The sequence below is a fragment of the Elephantulus edwardii genome, unplaced genomic scaffold (assembly GCF_000299155.1).
Source record: "Elephantulus edwardii isolate Elephantulus edwardi_28Jun2011 unplaced genomic scaffold, EleEdw1.0 scaffold00061, whole genome shotgun sequence".
Classification (NCBI taxonomy): domain Eukaryota; kingdom Metazoa; phylum Chordata; class Mammalia; order Macroscelidea; family Macroscelididae; genus Elephantulus; species Elephantulus edwardii.
In genome coordinates, this window is record NW_006399811.1 from 4,299,583 (window position 1) to 4,315,870 (window position 16,288).

Genomic DNA, 16,288 nt, shown 5'->3' on the forward strand with positions numbered 1-16,288 from the left:
TGAAATGGGCAGAGAACTGGAAGTCAGAAAATCGAAAGGACGGAACTTGCTCATTTCTTAAGCTCAAGGAACTGAAGAACAGATTCAAGCCTCAAGTCGCAATACTTAAGGATGATTTGAGCAGAATATTACATGATCCAGGAAACATTAAAAGAAGATGAAAAGAGTCACTGCACTGAAAGAATTGGCTGACACAGAAAAATTTCATGAAATAACATATGGGCAAGAGCTTGTGGTGATGAAGGAAGAAGTTCAAGCTGCTTTAAAAGAATTGGCAGAAAACAAGACCCCAGAAACGGACAGCATACCAACTGACGTATTTCAACAAACGGATGCTGACCTGGATGCACTCACCAAATTGTGCCAAGAAAACTAACTTGGAAGAGCGCCATATTTGTTCCCATTCCAAAGAAAGGTGAACCGACAGAGTGCGGAAATTATTGAACAATATCATTAATATCACATGCAAACAAGTTTCTGCTGAAAATTATCGAAAAATGACTGGAACAGCGCATCAACAGAGAACTGCCAGAAGTACAGGCTAGGTTTTGCAGAGGCCATGGTACTAGGGATATCATAGCTAATGTTACATGGATCTTGGCTGAAAACAGAGAACACCAGAGAACTGTCTATCTGTGTTTCATTGACTATGCAAAGGCATTTGACAATGTGGATCACAACAAACTGTGGCTGACTCTGAGAAGAATGGGAATCCCAGAAGAGTTGATTGTGCTTATGTGAAACCTATACTTGGACCAGGAGGCAGCTGTCAGAACAGAGCAAGGAAACACTGCATGGTTCAATATTGGAACGGGTGTACATCAGGGATCTATCCTATCTCCATACCTTTTTAAATCTATATGCAGAACAGATCATCTGGGAGGCTGGGATTTATGAGGAGGAATGAGGTATCAACAATCTGTGTTAGGCAGATGACACAACCCTGCTTGCTGAGACTGAGGAGGACCTGGAGTGCTTGCTGCAGGTCAAGGACTGAAGCTTTAAATATAAACTGAAGCTCAACATCAAGAAAACAAAGACTGTCACCACTGGGCCGACTGGCAGCATCATGATAAGAGGATCAAAAGATTGAGATTGTTAACAGCTTCAGTTTGCCTTGATCCATAATTTTGGTACCAGTAGCCAGGAAATCAAAAGATGAATTGCTTTGGAAAAGTCTGCTGTCAGGGATCTCTCCAGAGTACTGATGAGCAATGATGTCAGTCTGGAAACTAAGGTGTACCTGATACAGGCTATGGTCTTTGTAATCACTTGCTATGCATCAGAGAGCTGGGCAGTGACTAGGGATGATAGAAGGAGAATAGATGCCTTTGTGCTGTGGTTCTGGGGAAGAGTATTGAATATACCATGGACCACTAGAACAAACAGGTTTGTTCTAAAGAAGGTGAAAGAAACCAGGCTGCTCCTTGGAGGCAAGGATTCTGAAGTTCATCTGACATACTTTGGGCATTTTTCAAGGAGTGTTCAGTCCTTGAAGAAGAACTTCATGCTTGGGAGGGTGCAAGAGAGGAAGACACTCGATGAGATGGATTGATTTAGTGACTAGGGATAAAAGGGTAGGTGTGTGAGAGACAATAAGATTGGCACCGTGTAGAGCAGGGTTCAGAACTGTCGTACATAGGGTCTCTATGAGTCGCAAGAGACTCAATGGCACATAACAACAACAACAACTGGCGTTTAATTCAATTGCTGTTATTTTAGAGATATTACAATGTGCATGAGATGTCTTATATATTCAATAGCTAAAGATTCCAATATATTTACAATAATAGGAAAATGTACACTGAGAGTACTTGTATTTCAGACAAACTTGAGCTTACTTGTTGAGCAGGCCTTTTCCAAGAATCTGGTTTATTCTCTAATGTTTCATTGCCTATTTCTTTGCCTACATCCATTCTCATGTAAAAAAGCCACAGAAGCAAAAGGTGAGAAGTTAGTTGGTGCTTGGATATCTTTTCACATTAGTACTGTCTGGAGTCTTCAAGGCTTAATAACAAAGCCACCATCCAAAATCACTGCATTCGTGAAGTGCGAAAGAAAATTTTCTTCCAAAGCTGGCCAATAAAGTTAATGAAAGAATTTCTATTTTAAACTTTGATCAAAAGGAGAGAATGTATAGATGATTTTAAAATTAGAATGTTTAGGACTTCTGAAGGTGACTTTCTCAGGTTTACGTCTGACTCCACCCCGTGCTTTACCAAGATTATTTGGGTTCTCCTCCCTTTAACCTCAACAAACGTTTAACTAGGTACAGAGTTAATAAATAATGTAGTAAACTAAATGTTTTTCACCTTAAACTATAACTTATTTAATTCCCTCACAAGTGTTTAGGTACTAAGTTTCACTGAAACATCTGAAACTTGTTCCATATTAGATTAACAAACATGTGTTCTTTCTAAGACTCCAGAGGTCCAATGATCCAATGACCATGGCTCATTGATCTTGCAATTAGGAAGATTTCTCTTGCTAAAAAGATTTATTTTTTTTTCCTAATATTTGAGAATATACAGCTTTCTTATAAGCCATAATTAGGCTACTAATGTCAAAAGTACATCATGTGAAGCCAGGGAGAGGAAGTGAAACAAAACCCATTGTGTAAAATATTCTACCATCTGTTCTCAGAAAAGTCATCATGTTAGCAGTTTGTGAAAGCCTTATGATCCCTTTCTAATATGATTTGCACTCAATCACTGTACTTCACATATACTTTGCAAACCAAGAATAACAGAAGCCCCACCTTCACGTAGCCTGCCCTCAGATTCTTTACCAAGCAATAATAAAAGTATTGTAACCTAAGTTTCTGGTTTTACTGTATAAATATAGCTATGTAACTGCAGTATAGTGGCGTACTTTAAACTATGTTCTTCTCTGCCCCATGTTTTCCCAATTAATGAGTTTTATTGCCCTCAATAAAGCTTTGTTGTTTGGTGGGTTTTTTTCCACCTTTAATATACTCAAAGAGTCTATCATTTGACATTCCCCTATTCTGAATTCATGCTCAGCACAGCAAGCAGTCCAACCCTGTGAAGTATTGTCTAAATAGATGACTCTTTTTCTCAGAGTCCTCGCGAGATTTTAATCTCAATCTCAAGTAGAGGCCAGCTTCTTACTCTCAGTCAAGCTCCTACTCTGACCTCATTACCTCTTTGGAGCTCCTCTCTTGTAACTCCCCCACCATTCATGCCACTTCACTGCACAAGTCTCCTTTCCCTTCTTCAAACACACCAATTCTATTGCTTCTCTCTCTGGAATGATCTTCTCCCAGACATTCATGTGACCTTGTCACACACCTTGTTTTCAAATCAATCTAGTTAAAATTCTACCTTCATCTAGATAGCATATATTTTATTATTTTTGCTGCTGTAATCCCCATAAAAATACGAAACCCATGATGCAAGGATTTTTGACACTAATGTCTAGAAAGAACAGGTATTTAAAATAGTAGCAGAGCTATGATTCAGACTCAGCTAGCTGGGAAAAAAGCTTTTGTTGTTGTTTTGGTAATACTTGTTGAGTGAATGAATACATTCATGGAATTAGATTATAAAATTCTTGTTCATTAAAATCATAATTAAAATAAAAATTATAAAAAAATTATTGAACCTAATTCTTTTTTTTTGGTTAACAAATAATCCTTTATTGAAATATTTTCATCTGTAGTTCCTTAGCTAGCTGGGCATTCCACAGCACCCCTGTTGATGTCTTCTATGATGTCATGAGGGTGACGGCCATCAACATTGCAGCCCACAGATTGGGCAGTTCCCAGGATCTCTTTAATCGTTCCAGAGAGTTCTCTGGCTAAAGACCGGTGCCGCATTTGCCGGGCAATGCCAACAATCTCATCAAAAGTGATATTTCCACTGTGCTTAATATTTTTCTGCTTCTTTCTGTCTCTGGGTGGTTCCTTTAGGGCTTTGATGATCAGGGCAGAGACAGAAGGCACCACTTCAATCTGGGCCTGTCTGTTCTGAATCGTCAGTTTCACTGTAATCCTTAGTCCCTTCCAGTCACCGGTGGCCTTGGCAATGTCATCACCAACCTTTTTTGGAGACAGACACAGGGGGCCGATCTTGGGGGCCAGAGCGGAAGTGGCACCGACTTCCCCACCGGTACACCTCAGGTACACGACTTTAATCTCGTTGGGGTCGAACTTGGGTGGCATGGCGGAGGCGGCTGGTGTCGGATGAACCCGGATGCGGGACGACCGAAGAAAGTTGCACCGAGGCCTCCTCGAGCCGAAAGTGAACCTAATTCTGAACCTAATTTTTTTTTAAATTTTATTTATTTATGTGTGTGTGTGTGTGTGTGTGTGTGTACCATCAAATCAGATCTGACTGGCACTGGAGGAGATTGCTCCTCCTTCTCCAGCACAGCAGCTGGTAGATTTGAACCATATACCTCTGGGATTGCAGTGCAACTTCTTGCCACGAGGTCACCAGAGCTCCCTATCTGAACCTAATTTTTAAGCATCTAAATCAGAGCTTAGTAAATGGCTATGGAGTGGGCAAATGAATGAGAAGATAGGCATTTGGCCACAGGAAAGGAGAATAGGTATTGGAGAATACTGGATAAGTAGCAAAACTTTCCTTAGTAAAACTTCATGGAAAAACCCTTAGAATCTCATACTCCCTATACAGACAGTGTACAGTAGATTCAGTGTCATGGAGTGAAAAGAAAAATTTCATAAAAAGTGTCCAGTTGAGGGGAAATGCTCATAGAAGAAATGGGTTCTGAACTCTCGCCAGATAATTAGGAGTTAAAGTCCTGCTCTGGGTCACTTAAAAGGTAATTCCCATTTGTTATTAGAGTTAAAGTCAGACACAAGTAAGCTATATTTACGAGCACCATCTGGGTTTGAGGGAAACAAAGCATATGGTTTTTGATAGGATGGCTAGAATTATATTAATTTGCAAGGATACCCTCAATTAGCCTAACTCATTAATCTCCATGGTTGCCCTGTACAGGACTCCTTCCTGGCTGAAAGATAGAACCAGGGAATATTAGCTCATTCTTTTTTTTTTCTTTTTCTTTCTTTTTTTTTTTTTTATGTGTGTACCGTCAAATTGGATCTGATTGGTACAGGAGGCGATTGTTCCTCCTTCTTCAGCAGAGCATCTGGTGGATTTGAACCGTGCACCTCTGGGATTGCAGTGCAGTTTCCTGCCACTAGGCCACCAGAGCTCGCCAGCTCATTCTTACAGTACTAAATTACCTCCTGCTCTCAGCTGGTCTGCTGGGATTCAGAAAGGCCTTTGTCAGAGAACACAAGCAAGTAGGAGCAAACATGGATATATTTTGTGTGACTGGAGTTGACCCAAAGAAGTCCAGCAGAAGAAACAATGCCATGTTCTCTTCTGGGTGGACTTCCTAGTGTAGGCCATTCTTCATTCTGAGCTGCTTTCTATCCATCCACCCCTGCAGGTAGCATCATTCTGCATCCCTCCTACCTGTAATCATCTCCCTGATGTCCCACCATCTTGCTGCCTACCTAGCAAGCAACTCCAAGATGCTTATTGCCGCCCAAGATGAATGGAAAATTCTTACGCTTTAATAAGAGCCTTGATAGGATCACAATTTTCAACTGAAAATCACCATCATGACCTTAATAGGATATGGAGATTAAATGAGGCAAGAAAGTTGAAAAACTTTTCAGAAGTTGTACAATGCAACACAAATATCAATGTTTAAACTAATGCAGGTTTTAGGCACTAATTTCACATTGTCTTAGTATTATCACTTACAGTATATACTCTAGAATTGTAGAATGCTTTCCATTTGATATAAGTGGAGTCAGAATCCATAGATGTGTGATTTGAGGGTTACCAGCATATCATCTTAGGCACACTATTTCTCTTGTTGACACTAGTAAAGTCCAGTCTTCCTACATCAGCCACTGTCTCAGATAATATGTAAATGCTACCAATTCAATTCCATGAAATTGACACACTAACAGTTGATCAGCCAACTTTAATTCACGCTTCAGCTCTGTAAAAGTGAGGTCCAGGAAAGATGTATGTTATTGTGGAGAGGAGTGAAAAAGCTGAAGAACAGAGGCCAACATCAAAGTCAACTGGGAGAGGGGGTATTATGATAAAAAGAAGCACCAACAGGCACATGTTCTGTGCCCATAGAACACTCAATGCAAGAGAATACGCAAGACAAACTCTTCCTAATGGGCAGGAGTGCATTTTGTGAGGGAAGGATCAATAGAGCAGTTAATTATAAACCTCCAGCCTTTGTATGCTTTAATTCAAAGCAATCTTTTACCTACAGCCAACAAATGAAGAGAGTAAGAAACTTGATCAGCTTCTCGAAGTCAGAGGGCATGGTCACTCCACTGGGAGCTTAGGGACCTGCTGCATGAAGATGTATGCTAAAGTAGCTCGACTGGGCCTCTATATGGGTTATGCGGTAATAATGGGGAATAGTGAAGATTACAGAGGACATATGTAGTGGTGTATTCCTGGAAAAATCATTCCTCTGGCCTCTCATGGTCCCTCTTTCCTTGTAGTGGGGTGGGACTCGGAGTCTTAGACCCCAACTTTACAGGGTCTGCTGGCCTCAATTTCTCTCACCTTGGGCTTTGACATCATCCACCACAGGACAAGGAGTCTTCACAATCACATCACTCGGCCTGGAGCGTCGTCCAGTGTTATCCACTCCCCATAGGGTGAACCTGGCAGGAAAGGGAAAGAATATCATTATTGGTGAGATGTGGCTCAAGCAGGCACTTTGGCTGTTAGCCTGTCCACAGGTGATGGGAAGACCACGGGATGCATACAGATACTCTTTTGACCCAGGTATGTGCCTCTTCTTGTGTCCCGAGTCAAATAATGGGTAGCCTAGAGCCTCTCTGCTCCCTGGTAGTCCTGAGCTATAATGTGCTGCGTTGAGTACCGTACTTGACAGAAAGCATCATGAGATAGAGCAGGGGTTCTCCACGTGGGAGCCACAGACCAGAGCAGCAGCAGCAGCATCACCTGTGAAATTCTCCACCAATGAACATTCTCCAGCCTCACCTGAAAATCAGAAACTAGGCCAGGGGAAGACCAGAAAGCTGTGCTTCCTGTGCTTCTGATGGTTGTTACATTTTGATAGTCTCTAAGCTGAAGACAGGTTTATGTGTCTTTAGAAACAGATGGTTAGATCTTTGGGCTGAAGCTCCAGTTCCTGCCTTGTGAAGCTAACAGTCAACTCTCTGAGCTCTGTTTTCCCTTATCTGTGAAATAGGATAATGATTAAACTACTACAGGTCACACTGGAAGGAGAAAAATGAGATCAGTATATACATGCAGAAAGGCCCAGGACATGCCATGCCCAGAGTTTAAATTCATTCTGTTCTGCTTCTTCCAGAGTTCCGTTGACGTTATCATTCAAAGCACTGAAGACAATTTTCCTCTTACATGTTAGAAGCAAAACAGAGTTGATTGAGATTCTCTTGGTTTGCTTGTATATTTCCCAGATGAGCTAACAGGCTTGGTGCTAACTGAAAGTATGGCCATCTGAGTCTACCCAAAGGTGCTGTGGAGGCAAGTTGTGGTGATCTACTTCTGAAAAATGGACCATTGAAACCCACTGCTTTACTTTGACACACATGGTGCCACTATAATTTGGAATTGATGGCATTTGGTTGATTGGCTGGCTGGCTTTTAGCCGGGTTCTTCATTCTCGCCATGCAGCTCCCCCTGTTGAGACCGAGCATGGATGAGGGATCTGGAGACCTCGTCCCACCCCAGGCAATGAGGGGCTGAGTTCTGAAAGCTCCTCCCAGAAGATGATGAGAACCTGGCTGGGGAGTGTCAAAGGCAATCCCTCTCTCGGGTGATGAAGCTGGACAGAGAGGGAAAAGAGAAACTCTGAGGTTTGCTCCTCAGAGGGAAACTGTAAAATAACCATGAAAATCAGCTCTAGTGTCTGTTGCCCAGGGCTTTTAATAACTCTGTCTGAGGAAAAACCTTAAGGCTGCATTCCCTGCCCCTTCCCTCTGGGCTGTGTCTCCACAGAAGCTAGCGTGTGCTGGTGAATTTGGATTTTCTTTCCGAGTTGCCTGGAGAGTGGTTGGAGAAAGAGCCAAGTCCCAGACAGAGCTCAGAGGCCAGTGTGGTATGGGCTGAAGAGAAAGGGAATGGAAATGTCATGCTAGTTGATGTTGTATACCATCGAGTCAGAACCAACCCACAGCAGACCCCCAGCCAGTTTGCAGAGGCAGTTAATCACACAGGAGGAGATCGCCTTGCCTATCTTTCTCCTGTGAGCAGCTAGTGGATTCAAACATGTGCCTCCGGGATTGCAGTGCAGCTTCTTACCAAAAGGCCACCAGAGATAGATGGCGCTAATTATGTGCCAGGACATGTGTTTCTCCCAGCAGAGAAGACAACAACCTTGCTTCCGCAAAGATTGTCTTTTCTCACAAAGCAGTCTTGAGGATGATCTCTGTAAGACACAGGGGGTCCCGATGAGTTCCTTTTCCTTTCTCTCTCTTCCCCAAGGAGACACTGATTCTAGGACACAACTCTTGCCTTCCAAGATGGAAATTCAGATCCAATTCCTGACCATGTATCTCATGTGAAGCCGCCACCCATCAGCCTACGGAGGCCTGCGTGTGGCCCTGATGCTATGCAGGTTTCCATAGTACTTCCAGACCAAGAGAGATGAAGAGAAAGGCCTGGTGATCTACTTCTGAAAATCAGTCAATGGCAAACTCTATGGATCGGAGCAGTTTGAGCTGCACTGCCTCCTGGGATGGCAGAGGGTCAGGTGGGGTTTTGTTGCTGTGTGTGGATTTCTCCTGGGCTGAGGACTAACCTGGTGCCAGCTAACACCACCAAAACCCAAACAGTACTCACTTCTCTTGAATCTGTTCTGACTCATCACAGTGACGCTCCACCAGGTTCCTGAGGCTGGAAGTCTTTCTAGAAGATTGCACATCTTTCTCCTCGAAGGGGCTGGTGAATTTTAACCACAGACCTTTCAGCTGGCAGCCTGATATATTACAACTATACTACCTATAAAACCATTATTGTAGAATTGAGTATAAGATTCCAAGAGGGGTGGGAGAGGTTGGAAGGAGAGGGATGAGGATGTGCAGGGGGAGGGGGGATTAATCATGGGGTTGTACAATTTGATGGGTGGGGGGTTTGAGGGAAATTGAAAGAATTTGTTCTTGAAAACAATGTATTCGAATTTTATAAATAAACTAGTAGAAAATACAAAGGAAAAAAACACACCATACCACCAGGGCTTCAACAAGCCTTCCTTGAATACTCCAATTGGAATTACAGGCACTTCACACAGCAGGGGTCCCGGTCTGATGGGACTTAGAGCGTGATGACCTGCCTGAGTCCAGGATGCGATGATCTAGGCCCATATGTGCCCAGCACCAGCTGACTCCCTCTGTCTGTCTGCTCGCTGACAGCCACATGCAACCAGGTGAGTGGGTTTCCCTTCTTATCCACATAAGGAGGCTCAGCCCACTTACCTGTTTCTATCTCCTGCTTTGCTCTCAGTCCTGGGCAATGGTCTAGTCCTGCCTTGATCTATCCCTGTCATCCAACTCCTGCATATGGTCTTTGCCCTCAGCCTCACAGTCTCCCAATGGCAGCACTGATCTACCCAGATCCAGGCAGTGGACTAGCAACCAAAGGATTTCCATCAAATGGGCCAAAGCCTTTTGGTACTGTTTCGATAATTGGGATTGAGGCCACTAAACCCTGAAACTGGAAAAGAAGTCAGTGTTAAGCCCTGTCTTAGGGCACAACCAGGAGCTCTGGTGGTGTAATCTGCAGATGGTATGATCTGCTGAGCTGCACTGCTAACCAAAGGCCAAGTGTCTCTGGAGACTTCAATCTACCAGCAGCTTTAAGGGAGGCAGACAGGTAATCTCCTCCCGTGTAGTTTCAACTCCCCAAAACCTGCTGGAAGGCCAGCAATCAGTCAGTTCTGACTCAACAGCAGTGAAAGGGAGACAGGGAGACCAAAACCAGGGGACCATGCCAGGGGCCAACTCCCTCCTTCTCCCACTTGTTCTAGACAATCTGGAGCTAAGCTCTCAGGGCTGGACACAGATGGAGAATACAGTAAATGTCCAACCTGCACCTCATGATCTAGACTCCTACACGTGGGCAAGCTCCCTCTCATGACTGCATCTCTGTCATGTAGCAGTACACAGCCTGGGGTCCTGGGGAGTGAGGAAGGCGGGGGAGTCTACAGATGCCCATTTTCTTACAGAGCTTGGGGGGAACTGCCTTCTGTGGTTAGTGGGAGCCCTTTCTTCCTGCTGGAGAGCCAGGCTGTCCATATCTCTGCCTAGAAGTGTCTCCCTTGACCTTTGCTGCAGACTTTGCCTGTCCCCAGGTCCTGTAGTCAGTTCTCATTAAGAGCAGGTGAAACGGTGTACCATCCTCCCTCAGGGCAGTGCTCTTGGGCTGGCATGCTTCCTGGGCAGCCTGCATGAGAAAGGATCCCTACCCAACCTCGTAGCTGGACTCCCCTCTTCCCTCAGCACCCTTTCCTCGCAAGCTCTGGGTCTGAGTACACACACTAAGTCCTCATCCTGGCTTCTGTGGGTTAGATCCTGCTTCTGGAGTCTGTCCCCCATGTGTGGTGCTGCTTGGTCCTTTCTGGTCCATCTCCCAGGCTCCTGAGCATGGCTCAGGAATGCAGGGTCAGAGCTGGAGCCTTGGTACCCACTAATAAGCTATGTCATGTTGCTACCTGGGCATCTGCTACAACTCACCTGCCCTATGTGTCTGTTCCTGGATCCTGCCCACCTTCTGTAACTTAATCCCTTAGTTTCTATTTGTTTATTTGGACTATGATAGGAAGGTCCAAATCTCAAGCATCCTCTTAGCTGTCAGCTGGACCTATTCACCATGCCGGGGTGGAGTTACCCCTACTAAGCTCTGAGCCTGTCCTCTGCCCCGGCCAGATCTGTTTATAGTCTGCCCTGTCCTGCTGGAAGTTCCAGTCAAAAGCAATTGGGTCTTAGGTGATGGTGATAAAGCCTGTGCTGTAATGAGTTCTCATGTTACTCTGGAGGGCTAGGTAATAAAAAAATAAGTGGTTTTTAAGCTCTCACTACTACTTTGAAAAGCAAAATGAGGCATTAAAGAGAGAAGTGCTTCCTATGACATTCAGAGTGGAGATGGATTCTCTGCTCAGCATTTCCGCTCTAAGCACGAGCTAGACCGTCTCGTTGAGCTGAGGGATGTGGAGGGAGCAGCCAGCTTATTCATCCTGCTGCAGCCCTGGAGTGCCTTAGACATCTCAGCGTGGAAATGCCACGTGCAGGCGTTTTGGGACGGCAGCCCCCACTGATTGCGAGCATTATCATTTCTCCTACGAACACTCACAGGACAAGAAGCAGGTTAGCTGGAATCGCTGGACAGGAGAGATAAGCCCTGCTCCCAATCCAGAGGGCAGATGTGTAAGTGCATTTACAGCTCAGCTAAAGCTCTTGGCTCCTTCCACAGCTGCCCTGGCTGGGCCTGCCAGTAGTTGCAGGTGATTTTGACACTTACTAGGGATGCCTGGCCAGATCTGCTGTGGCCTACAGTTGAAGCTGCAGAGGCCTCAGCCTTGATGAGCATTGGGTATTTGGAGGTCTCCTGTAAAGGCTTTCCTCTCGTGCTCTCACACACGGCCCCTGCAGGCTTGGACCCTCTGATTTGATGCCCTCTGTTTCTGAATTATCTGGCAGCTGTGATGGACCCAGGTAGGTAGTTCTTTCGCAAACATGTACTGATGAGGGGGCAGCGGGCTGGAAGGCCAGAGGTCACCTCCCACGCTGCCCTCAGCTTCCTTATCTGCAAAATGATGGTGCACCAGACATGCTCTTAAGACCCCTTCTTGCCAGTGATGCTTTACTTCTTCCATGCCATGGACCCATTATACATTTTTCTTTTTAATGCATTACAAATACAAGATTACGCCAATAGCCAGTTATACTGAAATATACGTCTGCTTTAGCATGATCAGAGTCCCAAAGTGTGCAAATGACACACTCAGCTGTTAACTGAACAGCTGGTGGTTGGAATCCAGCCAGAATCATGTAGGAAGAAAGGCCTGGCAACTTACTTCTAAAGAAGCAGCCACTGAAAGCTCTGAGTTGGAGAACGACTCAGACACACAAAGGTTCTCCTGACTTGGAACTGACTTTGGCAGCTGGTTGATCAACTCATGCTGGCGGGTCCTCAGAGGGACAGGGTGCAGTGGGTGGGGTAGAGGGAAAAATCCTAAACTCTGATTCCATTCCTGATCACCAGCCACACCCCAAGTGCTTAGCTATGCAATTCTGAGGAAGTTCCTATTTCCTCAATTATGAATTGAGAATAATAACAGTAAATTGATGTAGTCAGAGGAGGGTTCCAAGAGGAAAGAACCCACACACAGCAAGCACTCAGCAAAGGAGGCTTTCCTCCCATTTATTTTACACATCAGAAAACCAACTTTGTTGCTCCAACTTTAACGTGTCTTAACAACAAATACTATTACAGCTTACTATCACTTAGCTACCAGAAACAAAACTGGACTTTAGACTCATAGATCAAGAACTCATCTTTTAATGAATAATATAGTTCTGTCCCTTAAACCAGGGACTGAAGCACAGGTTTCACGTCTCCTTCTAAGCACTGGGTCAGTGCCCTCTTCTTGCAATCTGCAGCGACACCTAGTGGACATAGGCTGCCTTTGCCTCAGCCCCATGCATCTAACTTCATCATTCACAGAAAGCTCACGCATTAATGTAGTGGTTAAATCACTAGACTGTAACAGAAAAGTTGGCAGTTTGAGCCCACCAGCCTCCTCACGGAACAAAGGTGGCAGTTGGCTTCTATAAAGTTTTGGAAAAACTTCTCGCTATGATTTTAAATCAATTTGGGACAACAGGCTTTTTAACGGTGTCTCAGTGGTTACAACCAATGCTAACCAAAAAGCTGGTGACTTAAACCTACCAGACGCTTCAGTGGAAGAAAGATGCAGCAGTCAGCTTCTACGGAGATTAAATCCGCAACAGTCAAACCTATTGCCATCAAGTTCATTGTGATTCATAATGTCCTTACAGAACAAAGCAGAATGGCCCTTGGCTTTCTGATTACAGACCTGGGAACCCTGTGGGACAGTTCTAGTCTATTTTATAGGTACTTAGAGTTGGAATACACTCAGCAGCAATGGGTGGGAGGGTAAAAGTGGAAGTTCCCCCAAGCAGTAGGAGTGGCAGAAAGTGTCAGCCTCAGGCCTTTGATCAGGAAATGGAGCAATCCAGACAATTAGAGGATTGTCCCAGGATGGGTAATGACCATCAGGCCCAGCAGACAATCCTGTCAGCCTCCTAGACAGGAGCACTTTGAAATTCCTAGTTGATGTTGTTGTTGTAGAGTTAGAACTGACCTATAGCTGAGTGCCCATCCTCTCCTGCTAAGCAGCTGGTGGCCTCGACATTCAGTGACAGATTTGTGAGCCCTTGATAAATGAACGAATAAAACTCTGTAGTGTTTGAACTAGGGCACTCTGGTGGCACAGCCCATAGGGTGTTACACTGCTGGCCCACAGGTGGAGCTGCTCCTCAGACGAAAAAGGGGCAATCTCCTTCTGTGCACTTTCTAGCCTCTGAAACACGCTAGAGGGTTAGTTCTAAGTTGGCTCCAATTCAAAGGCAATCAGAGTGAGGGAAAGCATGAACAAACCCGAGGTTCACCGAGTTGGAGACATGCTACCGCAGGGAACGCTGGTTAGTGGGTAGGGAGTCGTACTACCAACACAGTGGTGAGTACTTTGAACTCACAAGCTGCTCCATAGGAAAAATACAGGCAATCCCTTCCTGTGTGGATTACTGTCTCTGAAAATCTACTGGAGGGTCAGATATGAGTAGGTTCTGACATGATGGCACATGAGTTTGAGCTGACAGCATGTGGGGGTGGTTGGAGTCTCTGGGAAAAGCAAAAAAGTAAAGGGCCTAGCTTCTAACTGAAAAGCTAGTGGCTCAAATTCACCAGCGGTACCTTGGAGGAAAGGCCTGGCAATCTGCATCTGAAAGACCAGAGCTCTGAACAGTCCATAGAGGGAGGTTCTCCAAGGAAACACATGAAGTTGCCATGAATCAACTCCAGGGCAACTGGTAATGCTAAGGTGGCCCATAGTTGCTCAGTATCATGTGAGCTGATGAGAATTAGGACATCAACAGGTTGACTTACCTCGATACTAGTATTAACATACATGCGTGTCAGTACTTTCCCAACCCTTCAGAAAATCTTACGTTTCTATTTATTAACTTTCATTACTAACAGCCCCTCATTACATTTTTCCCCCAAACTGAAGCCTCTGATCATCATGTGATTCAATGTCACCTCAGATGTCTAGTGCTTTTCTTCTTTGAACTCTTTAACTGTGGGAATGGAAATTATTTATTGAAAAAAAAAATAGAGTCTAGTCTTGTGAGTGCCTCTATAAACTGTGAAGTTTTTCTCATACTGATGGGGTCAAGAGGGTCCAGAACTACATCATGAAGAATTCTGCCTCTGCTCCCAAATTTTTCTATCATGACTTAGATTCTATCATTATCTCTCTTCTTCTAATGTCTTCTGCCTCTGCTCCATCAGAATTTTACAATGGTTCTCGGAGCACAGGGAGAGAAGGAGGAGACTTTAAAGCAAGAATAGGTCTATTTCAAGTGCCCTGGTGTGCGAGTTTCTGTATTTGCTCTGAAAAAAAAGTGCTGACCATCTCTAACCTCTACAAACTATCCATTTCAATGACACCAAAGCGAGCTTTCCAAAGCTGAATTCCTGGCATTCCCCTTCCTTCCTCAAACAATGGAATAGTGCCCTGTGATTTATGGCACTGGATTTTCTCTGTCTCACTTTCTTCCATTCCTGTTTACTCATGTTCCTCTAGACCTTCTGGACCATTTGCCATGCACCTTCACACCCTTCACCTTGGCCTTTTCTGTGTCCTCAGCCTGGTGGGCCCTTTTCAATATTCCTTATTGAAGCCTCTTCTACAACATGCTCCTTACTCTGCTTTGACATTAATTTCTTTCTACCTAATGCATAAGGTACAACTCTTTGAAGGACAAGACTGAATATCTGTCTTTGTCCTCCCCACTTCATTTCCGGTTATTCTTGATTACCTTCAAGTTGAGCCCGACTCACTGATACCCTATGAAGAAAAGGTCCGAAGCCCCTCTATAACTCTCGACATTTATCCAAGTTGATAGCATTTCCGGAGGCATGCTGTTTAGAAGTGGGTGCCACTCCTGCTTCCAACAGTGCCTGGTATCACTACTCAAACACTCCCTGCTGTCGAGTCAGAGCAGACTCAGAGCCGACCTTCCAGTAGGTTTGCAGCAGCTGTACGCAGCTCTGGAGGACATGGTCCACTTGCTCTCTGGGACCCTTGGAAGAATTGGAACCATCAGCGAGGGGTGGCCTCTCCGTCAGTATCATAACTCCTACCAGCTGCCACCAGAGCTCCTCTGACACTCAGTAAGATGCACTGTGATCCTGCGTGGGTCAATACTCAGAGACTCAGAAATCTGTTGCTAAATCCCTAAAAGAAATCATGTAGCAAAACCAAACTGGTTGCGATACTACTTCAACTTCACTAGGACGGCCATCCTCGTCATCGCCGTCAGAACGGAACTTTGATACCTTGTTGGTGGGAACATAAAAGGTGCAGCTGCTATGACAAGAGTTCTCTAGTTCCTCAAAACTCTAAACAGGATTGCCATACGACCATCAACTCCACTCCTAGGTTTGTCTTCCAAACGAACAAGAACCAGGAACCCAAACACGTTTACAAGAATGTTTACAAGAATGTTCACTGTAGCAATATTGACAAAAGCCAAAAAGGAGGACTAAGTCAAATGCCCATCAGTGGATAAAATCCAGTGCCATCTAACTGATCCTATAGTGACCCTCCAGTGGGTTTCTGAGACTGTAAATCTGAACAGCGAGAGAGAGCACCTCCTCCTTCTCTCTCCCACAGGACAGCTGGTTTGTAGGCTCCAACTGCTGACCTTTAGTCCCGTACTTAACCGTACTTAACTAGGCCCCTAGAGCTCCTTTCAGGGAACGAATGGACAAACAAATTGTAGTGCATGCCTAGGGTAAAATATCATTTTGTCTAAAAAGGGACAAAGGGCTATGAAAGGGAAGCCTCAGAGATAGGCTCGTTCAGTCAGTGCCACAATGCAGTGAACATCACAATAAAGTGAATCCCCTTCAGGATTTGTTTTTCTTGTTATCAGGTGCCATTGAGTCACCTGTGACTC

At 44.7% G+C, this 16,288-nt stretch overlaps 1 protein-coding gene across 2 annotated transcripts in view; it reads right to left on the bottom strand.

Moving 5' to 3' along the window:
• ASTN1 (astrotactin 1) overlaps positions 1-16,288 on the bottom strand; it is a 572,154-nt gene that overhangs the window by 29,745 nt on the left and 526,121 nt on the right. For both annotated transcript variants that reach the window (XM_006887713.1, XM_006887712.1), the window contains exon 21: positions 6,597-6,697. In XM_006887713.1, coding sequence (XP_006887775.1) covers positions 6,597-6,697 — 101 coding nt within the window. The remainder of the gene's footprint in view (positions 1-6,596; positions 6,698-16,288) is intronic.